Source organism: Sus scrofa, chromosome 15 (genome assembly GCF_054392235.1).
Source record: "Sus scrofa isolate SSC_HxYL_T2T_F1_AM1 chromosome 15, Sscrofa_HxYL_maternal_Yorkshire_Landrace_v2.0, whole genome shotgun sequence".
Lineage (NCBI taxonomy): Eukaryota > Metazoa > Chordata > Mammalia > Artiodactyla > Suidae > Sus > Sus scrofa.
In genome coordinates, this window is record NC_139397.1 from 89,402,962 (window position 1) to 89,426,635 (window position 23,674).

General features: G+C 39.2%; 1 protein-coding gene across 12 annotated transcripts in view; it reads left to right on the forward strand.

The window, feature by feature from the left end:
• The window catches only part of CERS6 (ceramide synthase 6), a 334,531-nt gene that overhangs the window by 217,605 nt on the left and 93,252 nt on the right, over positions 1–23,674 (forward strand). For all 12 annotated transcript variants that reach the window (XR_014829507.1, XR_014829508.1, XR_014829509.1 and 9 more), the window contains exon 5: positions 21,753–21,803. Coding sequence is in view for 3 of the 12 variants with exons in the window: in XM_021075469.2 (XP_020931128.1) it covers positions 21,753–21,803 (51 nt within the window). In the remaining 9 variants the exon portion in view is untranslated. The remainder of the gene's footprint in view (positions 1–21,752; positions 21,804–23,674) is intronic.

A 23,674-nucleotide genomic window follows, 5' to 3' on the forward strand; every position in this document is an offset into this window, starting at 1 on the left:
AGTCCTATCCACCACTGAAATATGTCCCTGACTTTACATGTCCCTTGGTGGTCCTCTCTGTTATATTAGTTAAAATTAGCTTTGAAACATGTAGCAAATAATAATAATGATAATGAAAAGACTTTATTTCTTGTGTAAAGAGTATATTTCTTATTTCTTATGTAAAGTAAGTCTGGAGGGAGGCAGTTGGAGTCTGATGTGATGGCTCATTGTGTCATTAAGGACACAGGGATATAGTCTGTCTTTCTGCTCCTGTGCACTAGTACACAGTTTCTTTTGTTAAGATTACTTCTTGGTACAAAATGGCTGTGGGAACTCCAGCCATCACTTCAATGATATTGTCCCTCAAAAGAAGAAAAAGTGAATAGGGGAAAAGTTGCTTGCCAGCTGAGTCATATCTCATTAAGTAGCCTTTATCAACATCCCACACACCATTTACACTTCATAGGCAGAACAGAGACACAGAAGTAGAAACTTAACTGCAGGAAGGCTGAGAAATGTCTCTGTTTTTCCAGAAGACAGTGTGCTCAACTTAAAATCAGGGTTCTACCAATAAGCAAGAAAGGGGAGAATAACGTTGGTATAGGCGACTGGTGGAGAAAGACAAGCATCTCTGCTTAGTATACATAAAACTGTCTTTGAAATGGGCAGAATAAGCCTTTTATCACTGGTACTATCAGATGTCCCTTTCAAGTCTCAGATACTTATGCTGTGTGGCTGCCATTCTAAAAAGTATATTTATTAAAATAAACTGTAATATCACCTTCCTGGTATCACTTTCTACTCCCCTACTTGTCAAGTCACATGAGATACTTAGAACCTGAGCACCATTCTTCAGGGAAAGGTGGGGGCATGCAGAGCAGCTAGAGTACGTGACAAACTGCCTTTCTGCAGAATTCCTCATATGTCACATTATAGGTTGTAGGTTTCAGCAGCTTACCTTGGTGCAGTAGTTCTAACCATGCAGCAGACCTGAATCACCCAGAGAGCTTGTTAACTACACATAACTGGGCACTAACCCCCGCCCCTCCGCCCCGCCAAAGATTCTGTCTTAATAAGTCTGAAGTGGATCCCAGCAATCTTTGGGTTAAAAAATAAAAGTAATTCTGATGATTGCCCTCAAGTATTTGCAGCATCTGATTAACACATCTTCCCCTTACACATTTCCCAGGAAGAATAACCACTGCATGAAGGCATCTGCTCCTAGGTTATTCTGAAACATAAAGTGGGAAGCTGTCATAAGGGGTCTGGATCAATATATGTGATCATTTGAGAAGAATTTATAGTATGGGAAGAGCAGGGTTTTTTTTTTTAAAGACCTGAATGATTAGATATACAGGTCAAGCACACAGTGTTGAAGAATTAAGTATTCCTCATGTGGTTATCTTCAGTTTAAAAACACAGCTTCAGAATCCTGCTTAACTACCAGTCTAAAGTCTCCAGTGAATTCACTTCTATACCCCTCACTTTGTGTTGTCCTCCGTTATCATGGTATGCGGTGATGCAGGTTATCTAAGCAATGAAATCAGTGATTTCCAGTCCCAAGACGTTTTTTCTTTTAAGATTCTTGCCTCTATATATCTTCAGTTTCACAAATGTGGTATGATGATCCTTGTGGCCATTTTTTAGAGCAGAGAATTGAAACAGAAAATGGCTTATGTCAATTTAAATGAGGAAGCAGGTCTATGCAGTAAAACAGTAAATTTATCTGCAGTCTTTTTTCCCTTTTCATCCTCTAACTTGGCAGAGAATGCCAGCCTTGCTAAAGATCTGCGCCTCAGTGACTTCTCCCCAATTCCATCACCCTCATTTCAGTATTCTTTTTTGCAAAGTCATAAATGGAATTAGCCAGGACCCCATCTGAGGATGTGACTTAATACCCACAGCAATGACCCACAGACTGATAGATTTAGAAAGCAGTGGTGAAGCTGTTGCCAGTTAAAAGCTAAATGTCCCTCTCTTTCCCTGATTCATGCCTTCTCTCCTTCTGTGTGACTGGCTTATTTTATTTACATATAACTAAAGGTAAAAAGAGCAGATAATGTAGTCAAGACAGAAAAGTGGAAGTTACAACTACAGAATGATTTCTTTCAAGTCTTCCCTCAAAAGTCTCCACTTCGGTGAAGTCTTCCCTGGCTGTTCTATCAGTGTCATCTCCCCATCACACCCTCTGATGTTTCATATTCCATTTTCTCTCCTCAGCCGTCATCATATGTAACAAACATTTTTGCTTAGCTATCTTGTTTAGTGTCAGTCTCCTCCACCAGAAAAGAAATTCTATGGGAACAGTGATTTTCTGTTTGTTTTATTTACTCCCCAGTCCCTAGCACCTAGAATATGACTGGCACGCTGGGAGGAGGGGGGGGAAGGGGGAATGAGTAGGTGAATGTTACTGCATGATAAATAATAAGAATTTATTAGGAAGTTAATTGTCTCAGCCTTCAGTTTATTTTTATACCCCTTATTAAAAGGGTGTCATTTAGGTAAGTATAATCCTGAACTAAGGAAATCTATGGTACAGCTGACCTTCTCTTCTGAGTCCCTCTTATTCCTATTGGAGCTTGTTACAGATGCCAATTTTCCCTATATTTAGACAGTTTTTGATTACTTCCTGTTTGAACTAACTGTAATTTTCCTCTCCTTGGATGTCCTTTCAGTTTTTCCAGGGACAAAATTTCACCCAGTCCCGTTATAAAACAGTGATGTTACAATTTCTATCTGGGACTAAATTTTTTTTCACTGGAACAGTAACTACATATAACACAATCTTGCTATAATACTGTTAGTTAAAAGAGGTGCATTATTTCTGTTGCTAACCAATGGTGTATAAAAATGGGGCAATTTTTCTGGATGTAAGTTGCAGAATCAGAAGGTAAATTGATGGAGTCTTTCCCAGTTTATATTAGAGAACATGTATTTATACAACCGGTGCCTGGTAATGTTTATGAACTCCAAAATTAGATACCCTATAGAGTAGAAGATATATTTATAGTGGAAAACCCCCTCCAATTAAGAGTATCAGAGAAACTCTAATTGAAGAGCTGAAATACCATTGTAATTTAACTCAATTATGCATTTATTAAAGGATAATTACACTTTAGCTTGATGTGAGTCTTTTCAGATAGCACTTCCCAATGATAACAGAATAGTGTATCTTAGCATAGTTGCTAAAGTTGTTTGTATTGGAGCAAGTGAAATGTCATTGTCTATGGCTGTTTCTCATTTAAAGATTACCTCATGCATGTTTTCTGTGTTGTAGTCCCTGGAACAGTAGGCTGAAGTCGTGAAGTCATTTGTATACCATAGCCTGGAGACAGATGGCTCCAGCATGGTTCAATTTCATGGCCTTTTTCTGCAGTGCCAGTTTCTAGTACAATAAATAGCCTTGTTCACTCGTTTGCACAGGCAGGTTCTATAATTGATAGTGTCTGTGCCTGAAGAATCAGGTATTTGGCGAGTAATAAGTATAACCCATGAAATCATAAACCAAACGACAAGAAAGTAAACATTGATGGGTTAATAATGTAGACCTCGGTGAACTCAGAAATTCATAGGTGTTGAGGCAAACACAACAAAGGAGCACTTCAAAAATACAAGCATACTTTGTTTTATTGCATTGTGCTTATAATCCCCCCCCTTTTTTTTTTTTACAAATTGAAGGTTTGTGGCTACCCTATATCAAGCAAGTCTATCAGTGCCATTTTTCCAATAGCATTTGCTCACTTTGTGCCCATTTTACGAATTCAGCAAGTTTGTGTCACAAATTGGTAATTCTTGCAATATTTCAAACTTTTTCATTATTATAACATTTGTTATGGTGATCTGGGATCAATGATCTCAGATGTTACTATTGTAATTATTTTAGAGGTCCACAGGACTTAGCTGATAAATGTTGTGTGTGTTCTCCCATCTCTCTCCCTCTCCTGGGGGCTCCCTGTTCCCTGAGACACAGTGATATTGAAATTAGTCCAATTAATAATCCTACCATGGCCTCTAAGTGTTCAAGTGAAAGGAAGAGTTGCACGTCTCTCACTTTAATCAAAAAACTGGAAATGGTAGTTCCCATAGTGGCTCACAGGTTAAGAACCTGACATAGTCTCCATGAGAATGTGGAGATTATGACTCACTGAAGACTCAGGTGATAGTTAGCATTTTTTAAGCAATAAAATATTTTTGATTAAGGTATGTACATAGTTTTGTAGACATAATATTATTGCACAGTATAGTGTAAACATGACTTTTCTAGGCACTGGGAAACCAAAAAGTTTGTGGATTTGCTTTATTCCAGTGGTCTGGAATAGAACCTACAATATCTGCAAGGTATGCCTGTACAACAGAAGATAAAAAAGGAACCTGGTTCTATTTGCATAGAAAGGCTGGTCAGTGATATACTGTGGCTACTTGGTCATCTTGTTTTTGCTTCCAGACAAATAGATAATTTAAGGTTATGTTTTCAGTATCATGCCAATCTCATTAATCACCCAGCCTTTCCATCTCATTGATTTTTAAAAACTCTCCTTATTCATCTAGAGGAAAGCTTTATTTTATATTCAGCAAACCACTTCTGTATTGCTGGTTCAGCCCTTTGATATAATTCAGCTGCATTAATATAGCCAACATATCTTTCACCTTCCCCTCCCCCAAAAAATAATTACTCATTTTTGGAAGATCAGGAGCCAGGAGGACAGGAAGACAGGCTTGATTAAAATCAGAAAATTAACTGCATAAAGATCAATTCCTTCTTTGCAATTAACTCAGCAACTCAAAGGATAATTTCTCTATCCTAATTAGAAGATAAATAATATATAAGGATGTACCACTCATTTAAAGGGTATAGTTTGATCATTTGTCCTATTAGCAATGAGTAATGGTAAACTGAATGGTGAATTCCCTTCTGAATTTTAATATATGAAAGTGGTCATAAGGAGAGGGTGTCATTATTTTCCTAAATTAAAATACCATCATCAAATTTTCATCAGTGTTTAATTCAGAAAATTTTAATCTTCAATACCAAACATAGTACAAAACTTGAGTCTCACAAAGAGAGGACACATTGAAAAGCAATTACTCACTTTATGACTTTTATTCATACATCATCAAATTGGGCAAAATGAGCTTTTTGTTATACTGATTACTAATAATGCTCTGATTGTGTTTAATAAGAGTGGTTTAATAAGAGTGATTTAATTGTGTCAGTGATTCAGAAACTCTAAATTGCAGTGGATAACTGGAGTCCCTTCATAAAGGGGAAAAACAAGGATCTCCCTCTCATGCTGTGTTTCCATTTGTGGGGTGTCAAGAGGATGGTGAGATGTAGGGCTTGAGGGGTCGTAGAAACTATACAGTCCAACAGCTCATTTTGCCTGTGAGCAACCAGGTAGCTGAACTGACTTACCCAGCATTCCTCAGCTGGTTAATAGCAGACTGAGGCCAGACAGGGGGGTTTCTATGTCCTTTCTGATGCTCTCTTCCCCCTCATGTGTTCTTTCCGTGATTGCAGGGATTGGGAAATTAAGGAACTTTTATTTCTCTATTTCAAGAGTCCCCTGCCTTTCAAAACAGTGATGTTATTGATTAACATAATTAAATGCTATAGGAATTTGGCTGCTTTGCAAGTGTCTGAATTTGGGGTTTTCTTGCAGCTTTCTGAAATAATAATGGCACAATTCAATTTTTTCTTCTACCATATTCCTCATGTAAAATCTGTGTCTTCCATAGTCATTTGTGGCCATATCCAGACAGAAGATTTATTGGCCATTTAGGAGTTCAGGAAACAAGACTGTTCTATTTGGTATGTTTGGATTCATGATTTGTAGAAGGTAGCCTATCATGGGTTTTCAGATATAATACATAGGCATGGGGACAAGATAACACATGAAAAAGCAAGTCACATTCCATGCATAAGAAGAATCAAGCCTGAAGTACCCAGTATTTTTATGAAATCAAACAATGGCTTTTCCCTCTTTTCTTATGTAGTTCCTTTAAATTGGTCTCAGGAATATGATTTTTAAGCAAATAGACCTTAGCTCAAGGTAAATCATTTTAGAAAATTGATGATTTGTGAAAATCCTAAAAGTCTCCTTAGCTGTATTGTCCCTTAGTCTCTTCCTGCCACTGTGGCTTATCTGATTAAATAATGTATATCAAGACTCTGACCCCACTCCCCTGATTTGACTCTGTCGCTTTGGATTCGTGGTCTAACTTTAGTGTGTTAAGGGCTGTGAAGGGTGGAGGAGGAAATACAGCAGCAAATTGTGTATCAGATACAGGGGATGTAACATTGCACATGCTGAGGGTTATTTAGTCAGTGTGTAAACTTAAAGGAACTCACTTACTGGGAACCAGAGCTCTTCCCCAATGTGTGTATCTGTTGCCGTATGTGCCTTAAATTGGTCAGGATGAAGACTAAGCTGCAGCAGTAATGCAGCCAACAGATCTGGTAGCACAACAGCTTAAAGAACAGGTGCCTTTCTGCCTCATGTCGCAGGCCTGGTATGAGTGGGTGGCCTGGGCCAGCAGGACAACTCTGCTCCATACCATCTTCAGAGATTCGGTTCTTCTTATTGTGCTGATCTGCTATCCTTGATGCAGTGGTTTTTCAAATTTTTGGGTTTCAGGACCCCTTTACACTTGAGACAATCATACAGGATTTTAAAGAGCTTTTGTTTTTGTGAGTCATATGTATTTATACTTAACTTAGAAATTAAAATTGGTAAATTGTTGGAGTTCCTGATATGGTGCGATGGGATCAATGGTGTCTTAGGAGCATTGGGATGCAGGTTCGATCCCTGACCCAGCACAGTGGGTTAAGGATCTGGCATTGCTGCAGCTATGGCACAGGTTGCAACTGTGGCTCAGATCTGATTCCTGGCCTGGTAATTCCATATGACTTGGGGCAGCCAAAAAAAAAAAAACAAAAAACAAAAAACTGGTAAATTGTTAAAGAAATTATTACATGGTAACGTAAATAACATTTTAAGAAAAATAACTATTTTCTAACAAAAATTAAAGATTTTTGCCATTACCTCTAATGTATGGAGAAGAGAGCTGGATTTTCATGCCTGCTTCTGCATTCAGTCTGTCAATCGTGTGTGTGTGTGTGTGTGTGTGTGTGTGTGTGTGTTTGGTTGAGTTATATAAAGAGCATCTGACCTCACAAATATATGTAATTGGAAAAGGTAGAAATATCTTAATAGTGTTTTCCAGAAAACTGTAGGTATTTTTCTTTGTATGATGCCAAACTCAAGAAGAAGTCATTTCTTTGATGTCAGTGAACTTTCTGTGCTTGGTTACATTAACATCTATTGATTTCTCTTTCCCTTTCATCCATGTGTAATTATCTAACATCATGCATGGGTCATTTGGAAATTACTGGTTCACTGAGTTATATAGATCTTACGAATGTTGGCACATGTTATTTATCGTTAATATCAAAAGCATATTTGTCATTGTTTTCACTGATCACCTCAGAAAAGTTTTTAACAAATGAGATGCTATTAAGCATCTAGTAGCTTATATATGTTTTACAAAATACTCGTGTTTGCTTGAAAGTTTGAATTTTATGATTGGCAGCAAATACTATCATTTGAGTTTCTTGAAGTGGCAGGCTCACTTTCTTCATTTTCAAGAAAATGTCTACAGATATTCAATCCAGAATAAAAGGCATTGTGAAGAACAATAAACAGCTAAATTTTCACTCACATTTCATTCTAAGTTCATTGTTTTGTTTTGTTTTGTTTCGTTTTCATGTTTTCTCCTCCTTCATATTGTTTCTCTCGGTCCCAAATAAATGTTAAAGGTAGGAATAAGAAGACCTTTCCGTAGAAGGCAGTTACACTGGTATTGCCAGTTCCTGGTTGGGGTGGTAGCCTCTGGGAAGTTGTGTAGCTCAAGGAAGCCATTAAAATAGCACTTGGGAGACTGATCAGGAGGGAGAGGGTTGGAGATGACATGCCAGATATAAGGTGCCAAAGCAGTTAAGGCATGGGGGTGGGAATTAATGGGACAAACACAGCAAGGTGCCTGGCCTGAAGAGAGTAGGGGGTGCTCACTGGGCAGGGTGAACTTAGTCTTACATGGTCACAGTAGACAGCCAACCTAGCAGGAACATGGACAGCCAGGCAGAGGCATTTCATGTTTCAAGTTGGAAGTGTGGAGAGGATGTTTAAGGGTTGTTTTTGTTTTGTTTTTGTTTTGTTTTGTTTTGTTTTGTTTTTTTCAGTGCTCTGGAGAATAATGCAAGGACAGGGGTGGTTAGGGAAAAACTATGTTGGAAATATGGCATGGTTCCTGAAACAAAAGAAAGTCCAAGTTCTGTCATTTTCTCTCCTCCTGCATTATCTTCAGCTTGTCCTCTGACCTCAGCTACTATAGCACCACCTAGTGGAGTCTTCCCCTCCTACTTCACCCTTCAAGACTGGGCTGGGTGTCTTTTTTTTTTCTGATTTTTTTTTTAATTGTAGTTGATTTACAGTGTTCTTTCAGTTTCCACTATACATCAAAGTTATACATATATATATTCTTTTTATCACATTATCCTCCATCATATTTCTCACAGGTGTTTAGATATAGTTCCCTGTGCTATACAGGAGGATCTCATTGCTCATCCACTCCAAATGCAATAGTTTGTATCTACTAACCCCAAACTCCCAGTTCATCCCACTCCCTCCCCCACCCCCTCAGCAACCAAAATTTGCTATGTCCATGAGTTTGTTTCTTTTCTGTAGATAGGTTCATTTGTGCCATATATTGGATTCCAGATATAAGTGCTATCATATGGTGTTTGTGTTTCTCTTTCTGACTTCACTTAGTATGAGAATCTCTAGTTCCATCCATGTTGCTGCAAATGGCATTATTTTGTTCTTTTTTATGGCTGAATGGTATTCTATTGTATACATGTACCACATCTTCTTAATCCATTCATCTATCGATGGACATTTAGGTTGTTTCCATGTCTTGGCTAATTGTGAATAGTGTTGCAATAAACATAGGGGTGCATGTATCTTTTTCAAGGAAAGTTTTGTCCATATATATGCCCAGGAGTGGGATTGCTGGATCATACGGTAGTTTTATATTTAGTTTTCTGAGGTACCTCCATACTGTTTTATATACTACCCCTCTGCATCCTGTGTTTGCTCTTGCTGTCACTTATCATGCTATTGTTTTGGTTACCCAGGAGATGGTAAGTTCCTGGAGAATGGAGAACTTGTCCATTGTATCTTCAGGCCTAGCAGTGTATCTGATTTATGGCAGCCACTCAATAAATACTTAAAAGAGGAAGTGAATGAAGAAGGTGCAATAATATTAACACAAAGATCTTAAGCTGTAGGCAAATTGGTTTTGAAGTGATAAGAAAGAGGTTGATGAGCATCTTCAAAATGAGAGTATGTGGGGTGGGTGGAAAAATGATTTATCATCATTATGATGAAGGCAAGATTTATTCTGTGTTATTTGTTCATCTTATTATTTTCCCCTTTTACTTTCTTTTAATGGAAAATTTAGAATTAAATTATGGGTGATTGGTTTATGCTTGAAATATTACTGTCAGCATGAAAATACTTTGAAGGCAGCTATTTCATATACTAGCTTTTAGTTTAAAATGAATTAGAATTATTGAATAACTTGAGGATCGTATAATTAGTAACATTAATATTATTTGTACGTGTAGAGCAAGTGTGTACTTTTTAAAAATAAGGCTTATTAAAAGATACTGGCCCCTGATAGGTGAGGTGCATATCAAAGGAATGATTTTAGTGAGCCCAGACCTTGAATCTTCCCATACATAGGGAAGTACTAAATTCCTTAACTTCAGATATCTAGTTTTCTGTTATTAAGAGTAATCTTTTGTTCCTACTACCTGCCTTTGTTACAAAACTCCTATATATCTGGATTCCCCCTTTACCTCCTTGGAGCAGTTTTCTCAGGGTTATTTGTGATACTGCCTCCTGGGCTCAAGAACTCATTTTGCCTCAAATAAATCTAAACTCTCAAAAATAAAACAAAATAAAAAAGTACATGGACTTAGTTTCTTTTCAGTATTCAAATTTTTTGTAGAAAAATTATAGCTGCATTTACTTTGTGTAATTTAATGTTGAAATATAGACATTTTTTAAAGTGAAAATCGTCTGAGATAATCATTACTCAGAGGTAATCACCAATTAGCTTTTGGCAAATATCCTGCCAGGCCTGTTGTGTTATGTGTGTCTAAATATGTATCTACTTTAAACATGAGATATACCGTATGTTCTATTCATAATGTGATTTTAACTTGATATGAATATGCCAGTTATGTCCCCTTAGCCTAACTGATATTAGCACATCTGTGGTGGACAGTTCCACGCATTTTGACAGTGCCCCGCATCAGATACAAGCTGTGCCATACCTCTGCTCTGCTTTCTCCAAAGCTGCAAAGGTCACCTTGACACAGGAAGCTATAACCTAGGCGTATGGAGGCATTCATACTGCAGCCTCAACCAGTGAGGTATGGGAGTTGGTGGATAAGTGCCCCAGCCTCCCGTCCTGTGTTGGGACAGTTATGAGACTCATGCTGCATAATTCTGCAGAGGTCCTCAGCAGAATTGAGGTGCAATTGCCTGCAGCAGTAAACAACTCATTCCTGAAAACCATAATGGATTTTCTCCTTCATCTGTCTCACTTTCTCCATATTTCCAGTTCAGTTCTGTTTCCTGGGATCACCTCTCAAATAACCAGCCAGGATCTCAGACTCCACTCCCGAAGAATTCCCACTAAGAACATGTCAGTATTCAGTGTTATTGCACAATTAGATTTATTTTAATTTTTCATTACTAGATAAGGAATTATAATGGAAATCTTTGTACAAATGCCTTTACTGTGAGTCTAATTATTTTTTATAGCAAATGCTGGGGTAAAGGATATGCAAAATTTTGAATACCAAATTACTTTTTAGAAAGGTTTTCCAGTCTGCAGTGTTGTTTTCCCTAATATACTGCTAACCCCTGGGTATTAACTCCTTCAGACTTGGGTAAAAAATTCTGTCTAATTTTAATTTGTAATTTTTATAAATGTTTTTGGTCCCTTTTTTGTTTGCTTAATGTTACCTGTTTGTATCTTCTCCCAATTTTTCTGACTGGATATTGAAATATTTTAATCAATTTTTGTGGTATCTTTACATATTATAGATCTTAATCCTTTGTCATATGTTAAAAATTGTTTCCTTAAATGATCTTTTGTTTAGTTTTGCTCTTCTGAATAGTGTCAACTTAAAGAAAAACACACCACATAAGAGTTGTGAGGCTTGGAGTTCCCATCGTGGCACGGTGGTTAACAAATCCGACTAGGAACCATTAGGTTGTGGGTTCGATCCCTGGCCTTGCTCGGTGGGTTAAGGATCCGGTGTTGCTGTGGCTGTGGTGTAGGCCTGCGGCTACAGCTCTGATTAAACCCCTAGCCTGGGAACCTCCATATGCCACAGGAGCGGCCCTAGAAAAGGCAAAAAGACAAAAAAAAAAAAAAAAAAAAGAGTCATGAGGCTGTTTTCTTCAGGGCTTTACTGAGGACTATAGCTCAGGAGACAGCTCTGAGCAACTTCTCTGAAGAGGAGGAGAAGCCAGTTATACATGATTTTTTTATTTTTTATTTTTTTGGCTAGGAAATACAAGCATACATTTATTTATTTATTTATTTTTTTTAACTACTGCACCTGCAGCATATGGAAGTTCCCAGGCTAGGGGTCAAATTGCCACAGCAACACTGGATCTGAGCCGCACCTATGACCTACACCACAGCTTGCGGCAGTGCTGGATCCTTAACTCACTGAGCCACAATGGGAATTCCCAAGCATACATCTTGATAAAAGATTATTGCTAGTCACAAAGAATAGATATATCAAGTTAATGATTTTAGTGTTTTTCTATGCATGGGAAGATGCAAGAATCTGGGGTCATTAAGATTCTTCCAGAGATATTCATCTAACTCTCTATGGAGCCCATTTACCCAAAGTACAGAGGGCTGCATCCTGTTTTTCATACTGAATTTCTCTCAACGTTGCGTTGTCAGTAGGTGACTGCAATTGTTTGAGCTTAAGCCTTGTGGATCTGGGTGGTGAGCAATGCTCTTTTGTTCTTCTTTGTTCATATTAGCCACTCTCACTGGCTTCATTCCCAAATTCTACTCTGGCCTACCTCTGCACGTCTCTCTCCCCTTGTATTGACATTCTGACCATTTCCCTTCCCTATAGGTCTTTCCACTTCATTTTCTTCCACCTCATTCTCTTTCCTTTGTCTGGTTCCTTTATCCCTAATTTATGTTATACACATGGAATTAATTAGTCTATTCTGCTTTGTAGTAATTCTCACTAGCCTGGAGTAGAGTCTACATTGGAATTGATGAGAAAGGCGCCTTTTTAAGCTTCCTGTTCCCCAGACTCTTGAGAATCAAAGCCACAGTTCCTGTGAGGTGTATGTGGTATCCCTCTGCTGAGCCAAAGCAGAAGAAGTTGAGAACCACTATCTGGAAGGATTTAAAAGGTGTGGAAATGCAACTTAGATTTCTTTTTTCCTTGGCTTTATAATGAAACCCTCACAGAAACCCTGTGACTTCAGGGCCCATCGGCGAGGAAATCCTTCTATTTTTGTATGCTTGGCAGATCTGCAAATTACTTTCCAAATTGATTGCTGAATGTGCTGAAGGCACATACTTGACTAGGACCAGAAGACTAGCATCTTTTTAAAAAGTCTGATCAATATGAAAAGCTGCTATCTTTTTATAATGCCATGGGGTCAAGTCTAAATTACATTTGCACATCATAAGAGCTTTCAAAGCTAATGTAGATGCCAGTGGCCTCTAGGGAGGGGTCACCACTCTGCTTTGTAGATTTATAGCCATGTATCTGCTGACCCAGGAAAGGAGGAAAGGGGACCTCCTGCATTCTGAGGGGCATTGTGGACTACTCATCACTGACCGGCCACATATTTAGGCTGGGAGACTTCTGGCTTCATTCCTTTCATCCCAAATACAATTTATTTATCAAATTTTAAATTCTCAAGGTACGAAATATTTCTTTGCATTCTGAGTTACTTCACAATATGTATTAAATGAAAACCGTAGGTTATTATTTTGAATTTTTTTTTTTTTTTTAGACCACACCTGCTTCCTGGGAGCTTCCCGGGCTAGGTGGAATCAAAGCTTTAGCCACTGGCCTACACCACAGCCACAGCAACGTCAGATCTGAGCCACTTCTGCGACCTACACCACAGCTCACGGCAGCACTATATCCTTAACCCACTGAGCGAGGCCATGGATTGAACCCACAAGCTCATGGTTCCTAGTCAGATTCGTTTCCCGCTGCACCATGACGGGAACTCCCATTTTGAATGTATTTAATTCATATTCATTGAATCGTACAGTTCAACATCTCTAAAAAGAATTTGTAATGTTTAGTTAAATTATTAATATAGATATTACCATTAAAAAAGTACACACAAGAGGAAAAATAAAGATGTTAAGAGACAATCACGATTGCTGTGACTGAGCTTTAGAATTAGATCTCAGCTTCCCCACACCATGGTGAAAAGACGATGGAGCAATAGGAAATGTGCTAAGCATTCACGAAGGGAAGTATTTTCCCCCCTTGGACTAAATTTAAAAGGAAAAGTATCCTTGGAACTTATACATTTGACCTCAGTGGTTACCTAATAATAGCCTTTCCAATATAATCTCATTGCAGGGAAGGAAGCATTCTTCTCATGTTTATGTCTTACCATAAATCTTCAATTTTAAGCCCAGGGTCAAAGGTTTAAGTATAACTCCGTGGAAGTGTTTTCAGAGTGGTTTCAGTGACAGACATTTCAAAGTAGTTCAGGGATGTAGCTTTCTGGCATTTTAAAACATAATCCAAGGCTCTATATATTTCATACTTAAACTGCTCGGAGGCCGGTGTGTCTCTTAGACTATATTCCTTGACTGTTAGTTGCCTTACCTGTGCTTGTGAAAGCCACGTACAAGTTTGAATGAAAGTAGCAAAAGATGAAACGTTGCCCCTATGATGCCGACTGCGGGTAAAGACCCACACATTTTTCACATGTTTGATGAGACAGCATAATGCCCTTAATACTTTATAAGTTTCTTTTGTTAAATCAAAATATTCATTAATTCAGAGAAACTACTATTCATTCAGCTGTAGGTACCTACTGATTCTTAAGAAATAAAACAGGCATATATGTGTGTATGTGTATTTAGATTTCTATTTAAATCATTTAACATTTGCCTGGTTAACTCAGCATCCTTTTTTCTGATCTTTTGCTTCAAACTCAGTTATCATTTCGTTCGCAGTGACAAGATAAGTGTCAGTGATCTGAGTTAGCTTAATTTTTTTTTAAATACTTCATTTTTTGGAGCAATTTTATGTTCATATCAAAATTGAAAGGAAGGTGCAAAGATTTCCTATGTACCTCTGACCACACATGTGCATTTTCTCTCCCATTATCAAATCCCCCAGCAAGAGTTCCCGTTGCGGCTCAGCAGTAACAAATCCCACTAGTATCCATGAGGATGGGGTTCTACCCCTGGCCCCACTCAGTGGGTTAAGGATCTGGCGTTGCTGTGGCTGTGGAATAGGCCAGCAGCTGCAGCTCTGATTTGATCCCTAGCCAGGGAACTATCATATGCTGTGGGTGCAGCCCTTAAAAAAAAAAAAAAACAACAAAAAAAACAAATCCCTACCAGAGGAGTACATTTGTTACAATTGATGAATCAATATTTATCATAATCTAATTTTACTTGCATCGTAATCACCCAATGTCCATTGTGTACATTAGGGTTCATTCTTAACATCATAAGTCCTGTGGGCTTGAACAAAGCCTTCTCGATGGCTGATGATTGATCCATCATCATGATGGGAGCATGGAAACTAAAAAGATACATTTGGTTTTTTTAGCTATTATTTTTAAGAAGTATATCAAATGGAGAAGAAACAACATATAAGATAAATATTTGGAATTCGCTTTGTGGCTCAGTGGTTAACAAATCCGACCAGGAACTATGAGGTTGCAGGTTCAATCCTTGGCCTTGCTCAGTGGGTTAAGGATCTGGCATTGCCATGAGTTGTGCTGTAGGTCCCAGACTCGGCTAGGATCTCATGTTGCTGTGGCTGTGGTCTAGGCAACAGCTGCAATTGGACCCTTAGCCTGGAAACCTCCGTGTGCTGCAGGTACAGCCCTAAAAAGACAGAGAGGCAAAAAAAAGAACTATATCAAATGGAAATTAAAAAAACAAGACCAAACCTTTCTTATTTCAGATGGTAAAGTGAACTGATCAGATCTGATCTGTTTTTGCTAATTCTCGTCACCCTGAAACCTCTACAGAACAGCTGATAAAAGAAGAAATCTGAGAAAAGAGCACATTTACTGACATTTCAAAAAAGTCTACTCTACTTCAAAAAGAAATCATAGAATAAATAGAAGGTGTGTCTTATGCATTTGATCAAAAGGCAATGAAGACTGCTTGGTGACTTTCAGCAGCATGTCTGACCTCCCTCCTGGTGCTGGGGGTGGGTTTGCTCAGGGTAAGACAAGCCACAGAAGCCTCCCCTGTGACACTGTGTTATTATTGATGAATGTGCTTGTGGCCAAGTTGTGTCTCAAGTGAAGTGTCTGGGAGCACATGTGTACAATATAGTGGAAAATCCCACTATACATTGTGATTTAAGTTGGGAGTAAGTCACTTTTTATCCACAGTGTCATGGGCTGTCTTGGTCTTGTTCAGATATTTTGTAAGCCTTCCTAAATTGAAATCAGTTGACATGTAGTTTATGAGCTATTAAGTACCATTTATGAAGAATTGTCTTACGATGCTGTGTTACTCAGCTCAGACTGCCGTAATAAACCGCCATAGACTATGAAGTTTAAACAACAGAAATTTATTTCTCACAATTCATAAGGTTGGTCCAACAAGGGGAGAGCTCCTTCTTGGCTTGCCCCTCCTCCCTTCACACGGTGGTCCTTACAGGGCCTTTCCTCTAAGCATGCAAGGAGAAAGAGTGCGCCCTCTCACCTCCTCTTCCTATAAGGCCACCAGTCCTGTCTGTTTCAGGCTCTATCCTCATGACCTCATCCAACCTTAATTACCTCCTAAAGGCTGTATCTCTAAATATGGTCACATTGAGGGTTTAGGGCCTGAATGTGTAAAAGGGAAGTCCATAGCTGATGATTTAAAAAAAAAAGTAGGGAGTAAATCTGAGGGATATTGTCAGTGACCATGACCAATAGCTGTGGAGGTCTTTAACAGTGAGTGGCATGGTTACCCATCTGGGACTTGTGGGCTCTTTTGTAGATTTATCGATTAAATGGAATTTGGAGGTCCTTTCTTCTTTCTTTTTTTTTTGGTCTTTTTGCCTTTTCTAGGGCTGCTCCCACAGCATATAGAGGTTCCCAGGCTAGGGGTCTTATCAGAGCTGTAGCCGCCGGCCTACACCAGAGCCAAGCTGCACCTGCGACCTATACCGCAGCTCACGGCAACACCGGATCCTTAACCCACTGGGCAAGGCCAGGGATCGAACCCACAACCTCATGGTTTCTAGTCAGATTTGTTAATCACTGAGCTGCGACAGGAACTCCTGGAGGTCCTTTCTAACCCTAAAATTCAATATTTTTAGGAAATAACTCCGGTTAATGATTCTCAATTATGGGTATATCAATTCCAAATATCCGTGGTGTTTTTCTTTCATTACTCGTTGCTTGTACACCCAGAGTATCTTGGGAAATGGAAGAATTTTGCTGACCTGAGTTTGTATCCCAGCTTTTCTACTTACCAGCTGGGTAGCCTTCATCTAATTATGATACTTCCTTGAGATTGCTTTTTTGTCTATACAATAATGATACTTACTTTGATGCATATCTGTTCCTCCGTATCCATGGATGCAGAACCCATGATACAGCGGGCTGGCTCTTCTTGACATTTTATATGAATGTCTTCAGCACTCATGATTTTGGAATCCACAGGGGTCCTGGAACCAATCTCCTGTAGGTATTTAGGGACTACTGTGTTAGTGAGAATACAGGCTATTGTACTGTATACACACACACAAACACACACACACACATACGCATATACACACATACACACACACACATATATCAGTATCTTACATATATGAATATGTAAGATAACAGTTTGGATATGAAAAAAATGGCAGTATTTCTCCGTCTCACACATATAATCCAGAGATTAGCAGACCAGGGCTAGCAGGAGGCTCTGATACCAGCCTCATCAGAAACTTACATTTCAGGGTCAAAGATGACTGTCCCAGCTCTGTATTATCTCCCTCCAATGGGAACAGAGAAGTGGTGAGAACAGCTCGTTCATGTTCACTTTTAGGAGCAGCATGCCAGAGTGGCATATGTCAATTCCGTTCACATCTCTTCTACCAGAACTTAGATGTGTGGTTCCATCAAGCTAGAAGGTTGGCTGAGAAGCATTGTCTCTATCTAAATAGTGTTTTATTCGTAATTTCTGCCTCAAATGGCCAATATAAAATTTAGAAATAATATGTTAATGTAGTCATCTAACACTGAATTGAAATATTGTAAAAAAGTGCCCAGTAAGGTGCTTTATACCTGGTAAATACCAAGTTAGATCACTCTCCTTACTCTCCGCTGGTACCTTACTATGTAAAGTGTGGTTCAAGGTGTAAGTATCACCTTGAAGCTTGTTAAAAATGTAGAATCTCAGCCCAAACCAGACCTGCTGAATCAGAGCCCACATTTTAATGGTTTGAGGACCATCTACACCAGCATGTTCTTTGTCTTATGGCACCTGCTGGCTATGTTGGTTTGAGCACTTACAGTGTTACTATGGGAATTTATATGTGCAAAGTCTTTAAAATCCGTAAAGTGCTTCATAGCATTACTTAAGTGTACATATCTGAGAGGAATGTAGTGAATTTTAAGATATTTGAATGACAAGATTTGAGGATCATTGAGTTTTTGGATTTTCCAGTGTTGATAAGGTTTCCTCATAACCACTTGAAAAAGACATGTCTATTTCCAGAAAATATGCTTGAATCGCCTTGCTCTGTCCTAGATACAGAACTATAATTTAATGATGTAGGAAGATGCTAGGCCCCTCCTTCTAAAATGAGGGTTTTCAGTGTGTTTTTTCATCACCATTATTCTTCCTTGACATCTAAATACTGCAGCTTTTTATGTTCTTAATTATGTTAGTGTCTATACAGACTTTAATATCGAATGAATGTGGAAATGATTCTAAAAAAGATACCTAGAAAAACTGATTAAAAATGATAGGTTTATGGTATCAGTTGAAACTGAAGTTATACCTAATGCATTAAGTTATGAACTTCCAATCCAGATTTGTATGCTAGTGTTGAGCTCTTAGAAATTAGGAAAATCACCTTTTCATGGACTTGTCTTCTCATCTGTAAATTGGGAAAGGTGGTATTTGTTCTACCTGTCTCAAAGAGTTTTGGGGGCTATATAACCAGAGATCCTAGAAAAATGTAGGTATAAGGTGATATTAATTTCCAGTATTGTCAGGCAGGAGGTATATGTGAACATGTACTGTGAAGTAACCTTGTGAACTTTCAACTATTAAAATGTTTGGCAGGGAGTTCCCTTTGTGGCTCAAAGGTTAACGAACCCGACTAGGATCCATGAGGATGAGGGTTCGATCCCTGGCCTTGCTCAGCAAGTTAAGGATCTGGTGTTGCCTGAGCTGTGGTATATAGGTCACAGACACGGCTCAGATTCCATGTTGCTATAGCTGTGGTGTGGGCCAGCAGCTGTAGCTCTGATTCCATATGCCACAGGTGCGGACCTAAAAAGCAAAAAAATAAAAAATATGTTTGGCAAACAAGCTTGCGGGCTGAGCTTTGGCCCTGGGAGCCCCATTAAATTCTCAGTGTTCTGTGCTCCTGCTTCAGATGGGCGGGGCCTAGTGAGAGACCAGGACTCACCCACTGTTTCTGCAGGTTCAGCTAGGTTTCAGCATATGACACAAGCAGGTCCAGGTGATGCACATCTGATGCACCCAGGAAAAAGCCTGCATGTTAGAAGCAAACCAATGATCCAAGAAGCTTACAGGGAAAGAAAGGAAGCTCTAAATGATGGATCTTCCTGGGTCCCTGGGAGTCATACCTTTGCTCTCCTGCCTGTGAAGGGAAGGATGGTTGTAGTGGAAGAGATTCCTGCTGTGTCTTTAGAGGCAAACATACACATTCCAAGTGGGCTTGGGACTGGTACGTTCAGAAAAATACAAGTCTTTATGGGCCTTGCATTTAATTTTCTCTTCCTTCTCATTAGCATTCAGTAGATGAATGCTGAAACTGTCAACTTGGGTGTCTCATCCTTGAGGGGAGAGGATGTGAATATGACATAGTTTTCCCTCAGAGACTTTCAACCAGTTGTGGAGATAGCAAAAAACTTTATCTGAGGGAAAGGTAGCAACTGACATTTGCAGTATACTTTAAAATAGATTTTGGTGTTTTGTGCCCACATTTAAAAATAATGCATATATGTGTGTGTCTAAGAATAAGTCTACCTATATCTGTATTTATATATTTATTATATAGAAAAAAGGACTCTAAATGGGCTGTTAATAGTGATAAGAATTCAAATTATTTTTCTTTTTATTCATTATTTTTTTTTATCTTTGTCAGTGGACATTTTTTGTTTATCTGATCCGTAAGTCTGTATACTCCTAAACTTCGGAAGCCTCTGCAGCATTTTCATACTTTCTCTCTCATTTGCTCACAATCACCCTGTGAGGTTGGTCAGTCATGAACATAGATGTCATGGACGAGAAAAATGGAAGAGACAGACAGATGTGCGACTTAGACACCCAGGAAGTTAAGTGCAGTGAGATCATATGATACATACAGCGTTGCGCAGGTGGTGAAACTAGGAAAAAAGGAAGAAGCAGGAGTGATTGAATGAAAGGAGGCTGTAAAGATCCCCAGACATCATTAGGTTTAGGGCATGGCATGGCTTTTTACTTCAGTCTGATTCCCTAAACTGAGGTCTGGTTCAGTTTTTAACAGACTCAAAGGCAGAGTACACAGTGGCCATGTGTGGCTTTGAGACCAGACGGTCTGAGTTTGATTTCCAATTCTGGTACTGCCGGGCTATTTAACATGGTGGTTAATTACAGACTCAGGGTCTCAATTTACCTATAAAACGAGGCAAAGACTACCACTGGTTACTGGAAGGATTCAATGAGCTCATACACGTGTAAGATCCTTTAAAAGTACGTGGGGCATTCCCATGGTAGTTCAGTGGTAACACCCGACTAGTATCCATGAGGACTCTGGTTGGATTCCTGGCCTCGCTCAGTGGGTTAAAGATCCAGCATTGTCGTGAGCTGAGGTGTAGGCTGCAGACACAGCTTGGATCCTGCGTTGCTGTGGCTGTGGCGTAGGCTGGCAGCTACAGCTCCAACTGCAATTCCTTAGCCTGGGAACTTCCATATGCTGCAGGTGCAGTCCTAAAAAGCAAAAGCAGGGGAAAAAAAAAAAGCATGTGGGGCTATGTAATGAGAAACAACTTTTCAGTTGGTTAAATACATAAGAGATCATGGAGAGAAACCCTCAAAAAAAAGTGTGTGGTCATAGGTAGGACTCAACAGATATTAGCTAATCTCTTCATCCTCATGATCATGGGTGAAGGCCTGATAAGGATGATGGCAGGTGGAAGGATACCTCGATGCCTTTCAGAGAGACAACTATATTACCCTACTGCAGGTGGCAGCAACTTTTGATCCTGTAGGGCCTGAAACAAGATAAGGAGGTTAGGTCAGTACAACTATATCTGACATTAATTTTTCAATGATAGCATTATCATTTTGAGATATATAAACACACCCAAGGATTGGATTAATGATAAATTATGTTTCTTAATAATAAGAAACATGGAGATGTATAGCAAATATATATAGATGTATACCACCAAGTACTGATAGCTATAGATCAGGGATGCCAAAGAATTATGCAGTTAATACAAAAATATGAGAAAGCTTATTTCTGGCATATGGGATGGTTCAGCTGTCTGTTCAAATCCATACCACCCCCACCCCCCAGCTTAATGTTTGGAATCTGTGTGTATACTTAGATGTTCTCTCTGATTTTATGGTGCGGTAAGGCAAGCGATGGATGTTAAATTAAGGATTGTTTTGTCTTCGAAAGATCTTGACCATGAGTCAGGGAAGGGAATGTACTCTGAGGAATTCCCGCAGGCCTGGGCTTAGTCAGAGCTGTCCTATTGAAATAAGTATACCTGCTTGCTACTGACCCCTGGCCAAGGCATGAAACAATTGAATAATAATGTCACTTTGTAAACACTGAGTTGGAGGAGTTTCAGGGTAATTTGCACCAACTGTCAGCATTGTTTATTGATAATAGCGAGATTGATGATTTGCATCTAGTCATGGTGAGACAGCTGAAGGGCTCTCCTGTTGAGGCTGATTACCTAGCAGGGATGGAGCTCCGTGACCAGCAAAACATAAAAAAACACCAGCTAGGACTCTGTCCTGGGAGTAGCCTGAAGTACTGCCAGTTGATCTTAGAAGATTACCCAGAGCTGATGTGTGATGCAATCCTGATTGCTTTGCTGTCTTGTTCCTAATTGTGCTAAGTCCTTCAGTTCTCATAGGTAGATTATCAAAATCCCCACATATGGGAGTGGGGCATGCAAGAACTGTCATAAACACCTCTGATCCTGCTTATTTTCCAAAACATGTAAAAGGTGTTTCTTTGTCATATTTTTCAGACCCCCTGGCTGTGGAATACAAGACACTGCTGGTACAACTACCCCTATCAGGTAAGGACACATGACTATGAGGGTTTTTACACACATAGGGTGTCTTTCTTAGGTCAGTGTCATGGTTCTAGGCAGGTCTCAGCAGGCTGGCAGCGACCTTGCTTTTTGCCCCCCTCCCCCTGCCCCTGCTGCTTGATGGTGACCGTGGACTTGTGAGGGAGGTAGTTTGTGTCAGTAAAGTTCAGAATGAAAGCTCAGTTGCTTGAGCAGATGGATTCAGTGAGGAAAGTGCATTTGCTGGAGAGTATGATACAGTCACTTCAACAGGTGGATAGTTCCTAGTGGCCCATCTGCTTCTAATTACTGAGGAAAGCCTGATAGTAGCCCCAGCCTGTCTCGAAGGCTAGTGGGCAAAGCTCGAGGGAGGGGACATGGTGAGTTTGGCTCACTTGGTGGCTTTGGAGGCTCCTAAATGTGTAAATCAAGCACTGTTTCCTTGAACGCAGAAAAGTGGGCTTGTACCACGTAGACAAAAATAGCATTGTTGAAAATGGGATTAAAATCACATCCCAGGAAGGATCCCTGCCCACTGACGTACCTTTACCTCTGTCCACGAATTCAGTAATATTAGCATGTGTTGGTCCCTAGTTCTATTACTATTTGACGAACAAAGCTGGGACTTTTCTAGAAATTTCATGTTGAAAACTTCTAGAATTTCTATTTCAATTGTTTTTTTTTTAAGAGAAACAATTATATTATTTAAGAGAAATAAATGCAGCCAGATTTTTTTGGTGACAAAATAGAGATAGGCATTGTGATGAGCAACTTGGATTTTTGAGTTTGAGATTCTTTGGGTTGGCTTTTTAGAGGCATTTGGTCTTGCTGGTGGCACAGGGTTGATGAGGAGTGGGTGTGCCTGAACTTCTCTTGACAGTATTGCAACAGGGAGTAGGGACTGGCATTGGATACTCTTCTGGCAAGTTCAGACTAGGAACACGTTGAAGTGGGATTCCAGTTTGCATTTCTATCTCCTTTTTAAAAATGTGTTAAATTTTTAAAATTATGGTTGATTTATATTAAAGTATAGTTGGTTTTTTAATTAAAGTCTATTTGATTTACTTTACTGTTCAGCAGAGTGACCCAGTCATACGTATATATACATTCCTTTTCTTATGGTTCTTCCATCATGGTCTACCCCAAGAGATTGGATATATTCCCCGTGCTATACAGCAGGACCTCATTGCTTATCCATTCTAAATGTAATAGTTTGCATCTCCTAACCCCAGACTTCCAGGTCATCTCACCCTCTCCATTTCATCTCTTTTACATAGTTTATTCAAATTAGAGGAGACTGTAAATCAGCAACATGATGTGGTCAGCAAAAGGGGAGCATTCTGGACTATCTGATAGAGACTAAAGCGACATTGAAACCAATCACTTATTGCACACGATTACAATTCTCAGGCCCAACCACCATTTTACTATCTTAAAAACTTGGAAGATTGCCATTTAATGCTCTCTTCATGTCCTGTAATGGTACACTAAGTTGAAAAATCCATATATTTTTGGAGTTTGATTTGCAAAAGTACATCAAAGGCGTCTAGAAACCTTTACTCGAATGGTAGTGTGGCAGGTGCTCTAATGCACTACATTTTTGAGGCAAATTCTGTCATGTGAACAATATTGAGACAAATGCCACGTGAAATGTAACACCCGCACTTCTTCATAGCTCTCATGTAGTCTGAAATTATGTTCATGTTTATGGCTGCAGCTGAGAAATTGCTTATTTCTGAGAAAATTAGTTGCTAGGGCAGTGGCCCAAAATGTAGTTGCAGACTGTTTTACAGATGGAATTTCAGATTCAACATGAAAGTTGGAGGGCTTAGTAGATACAGTTATGTTTAAAAATAGGGGACATTATTAGTATAGAA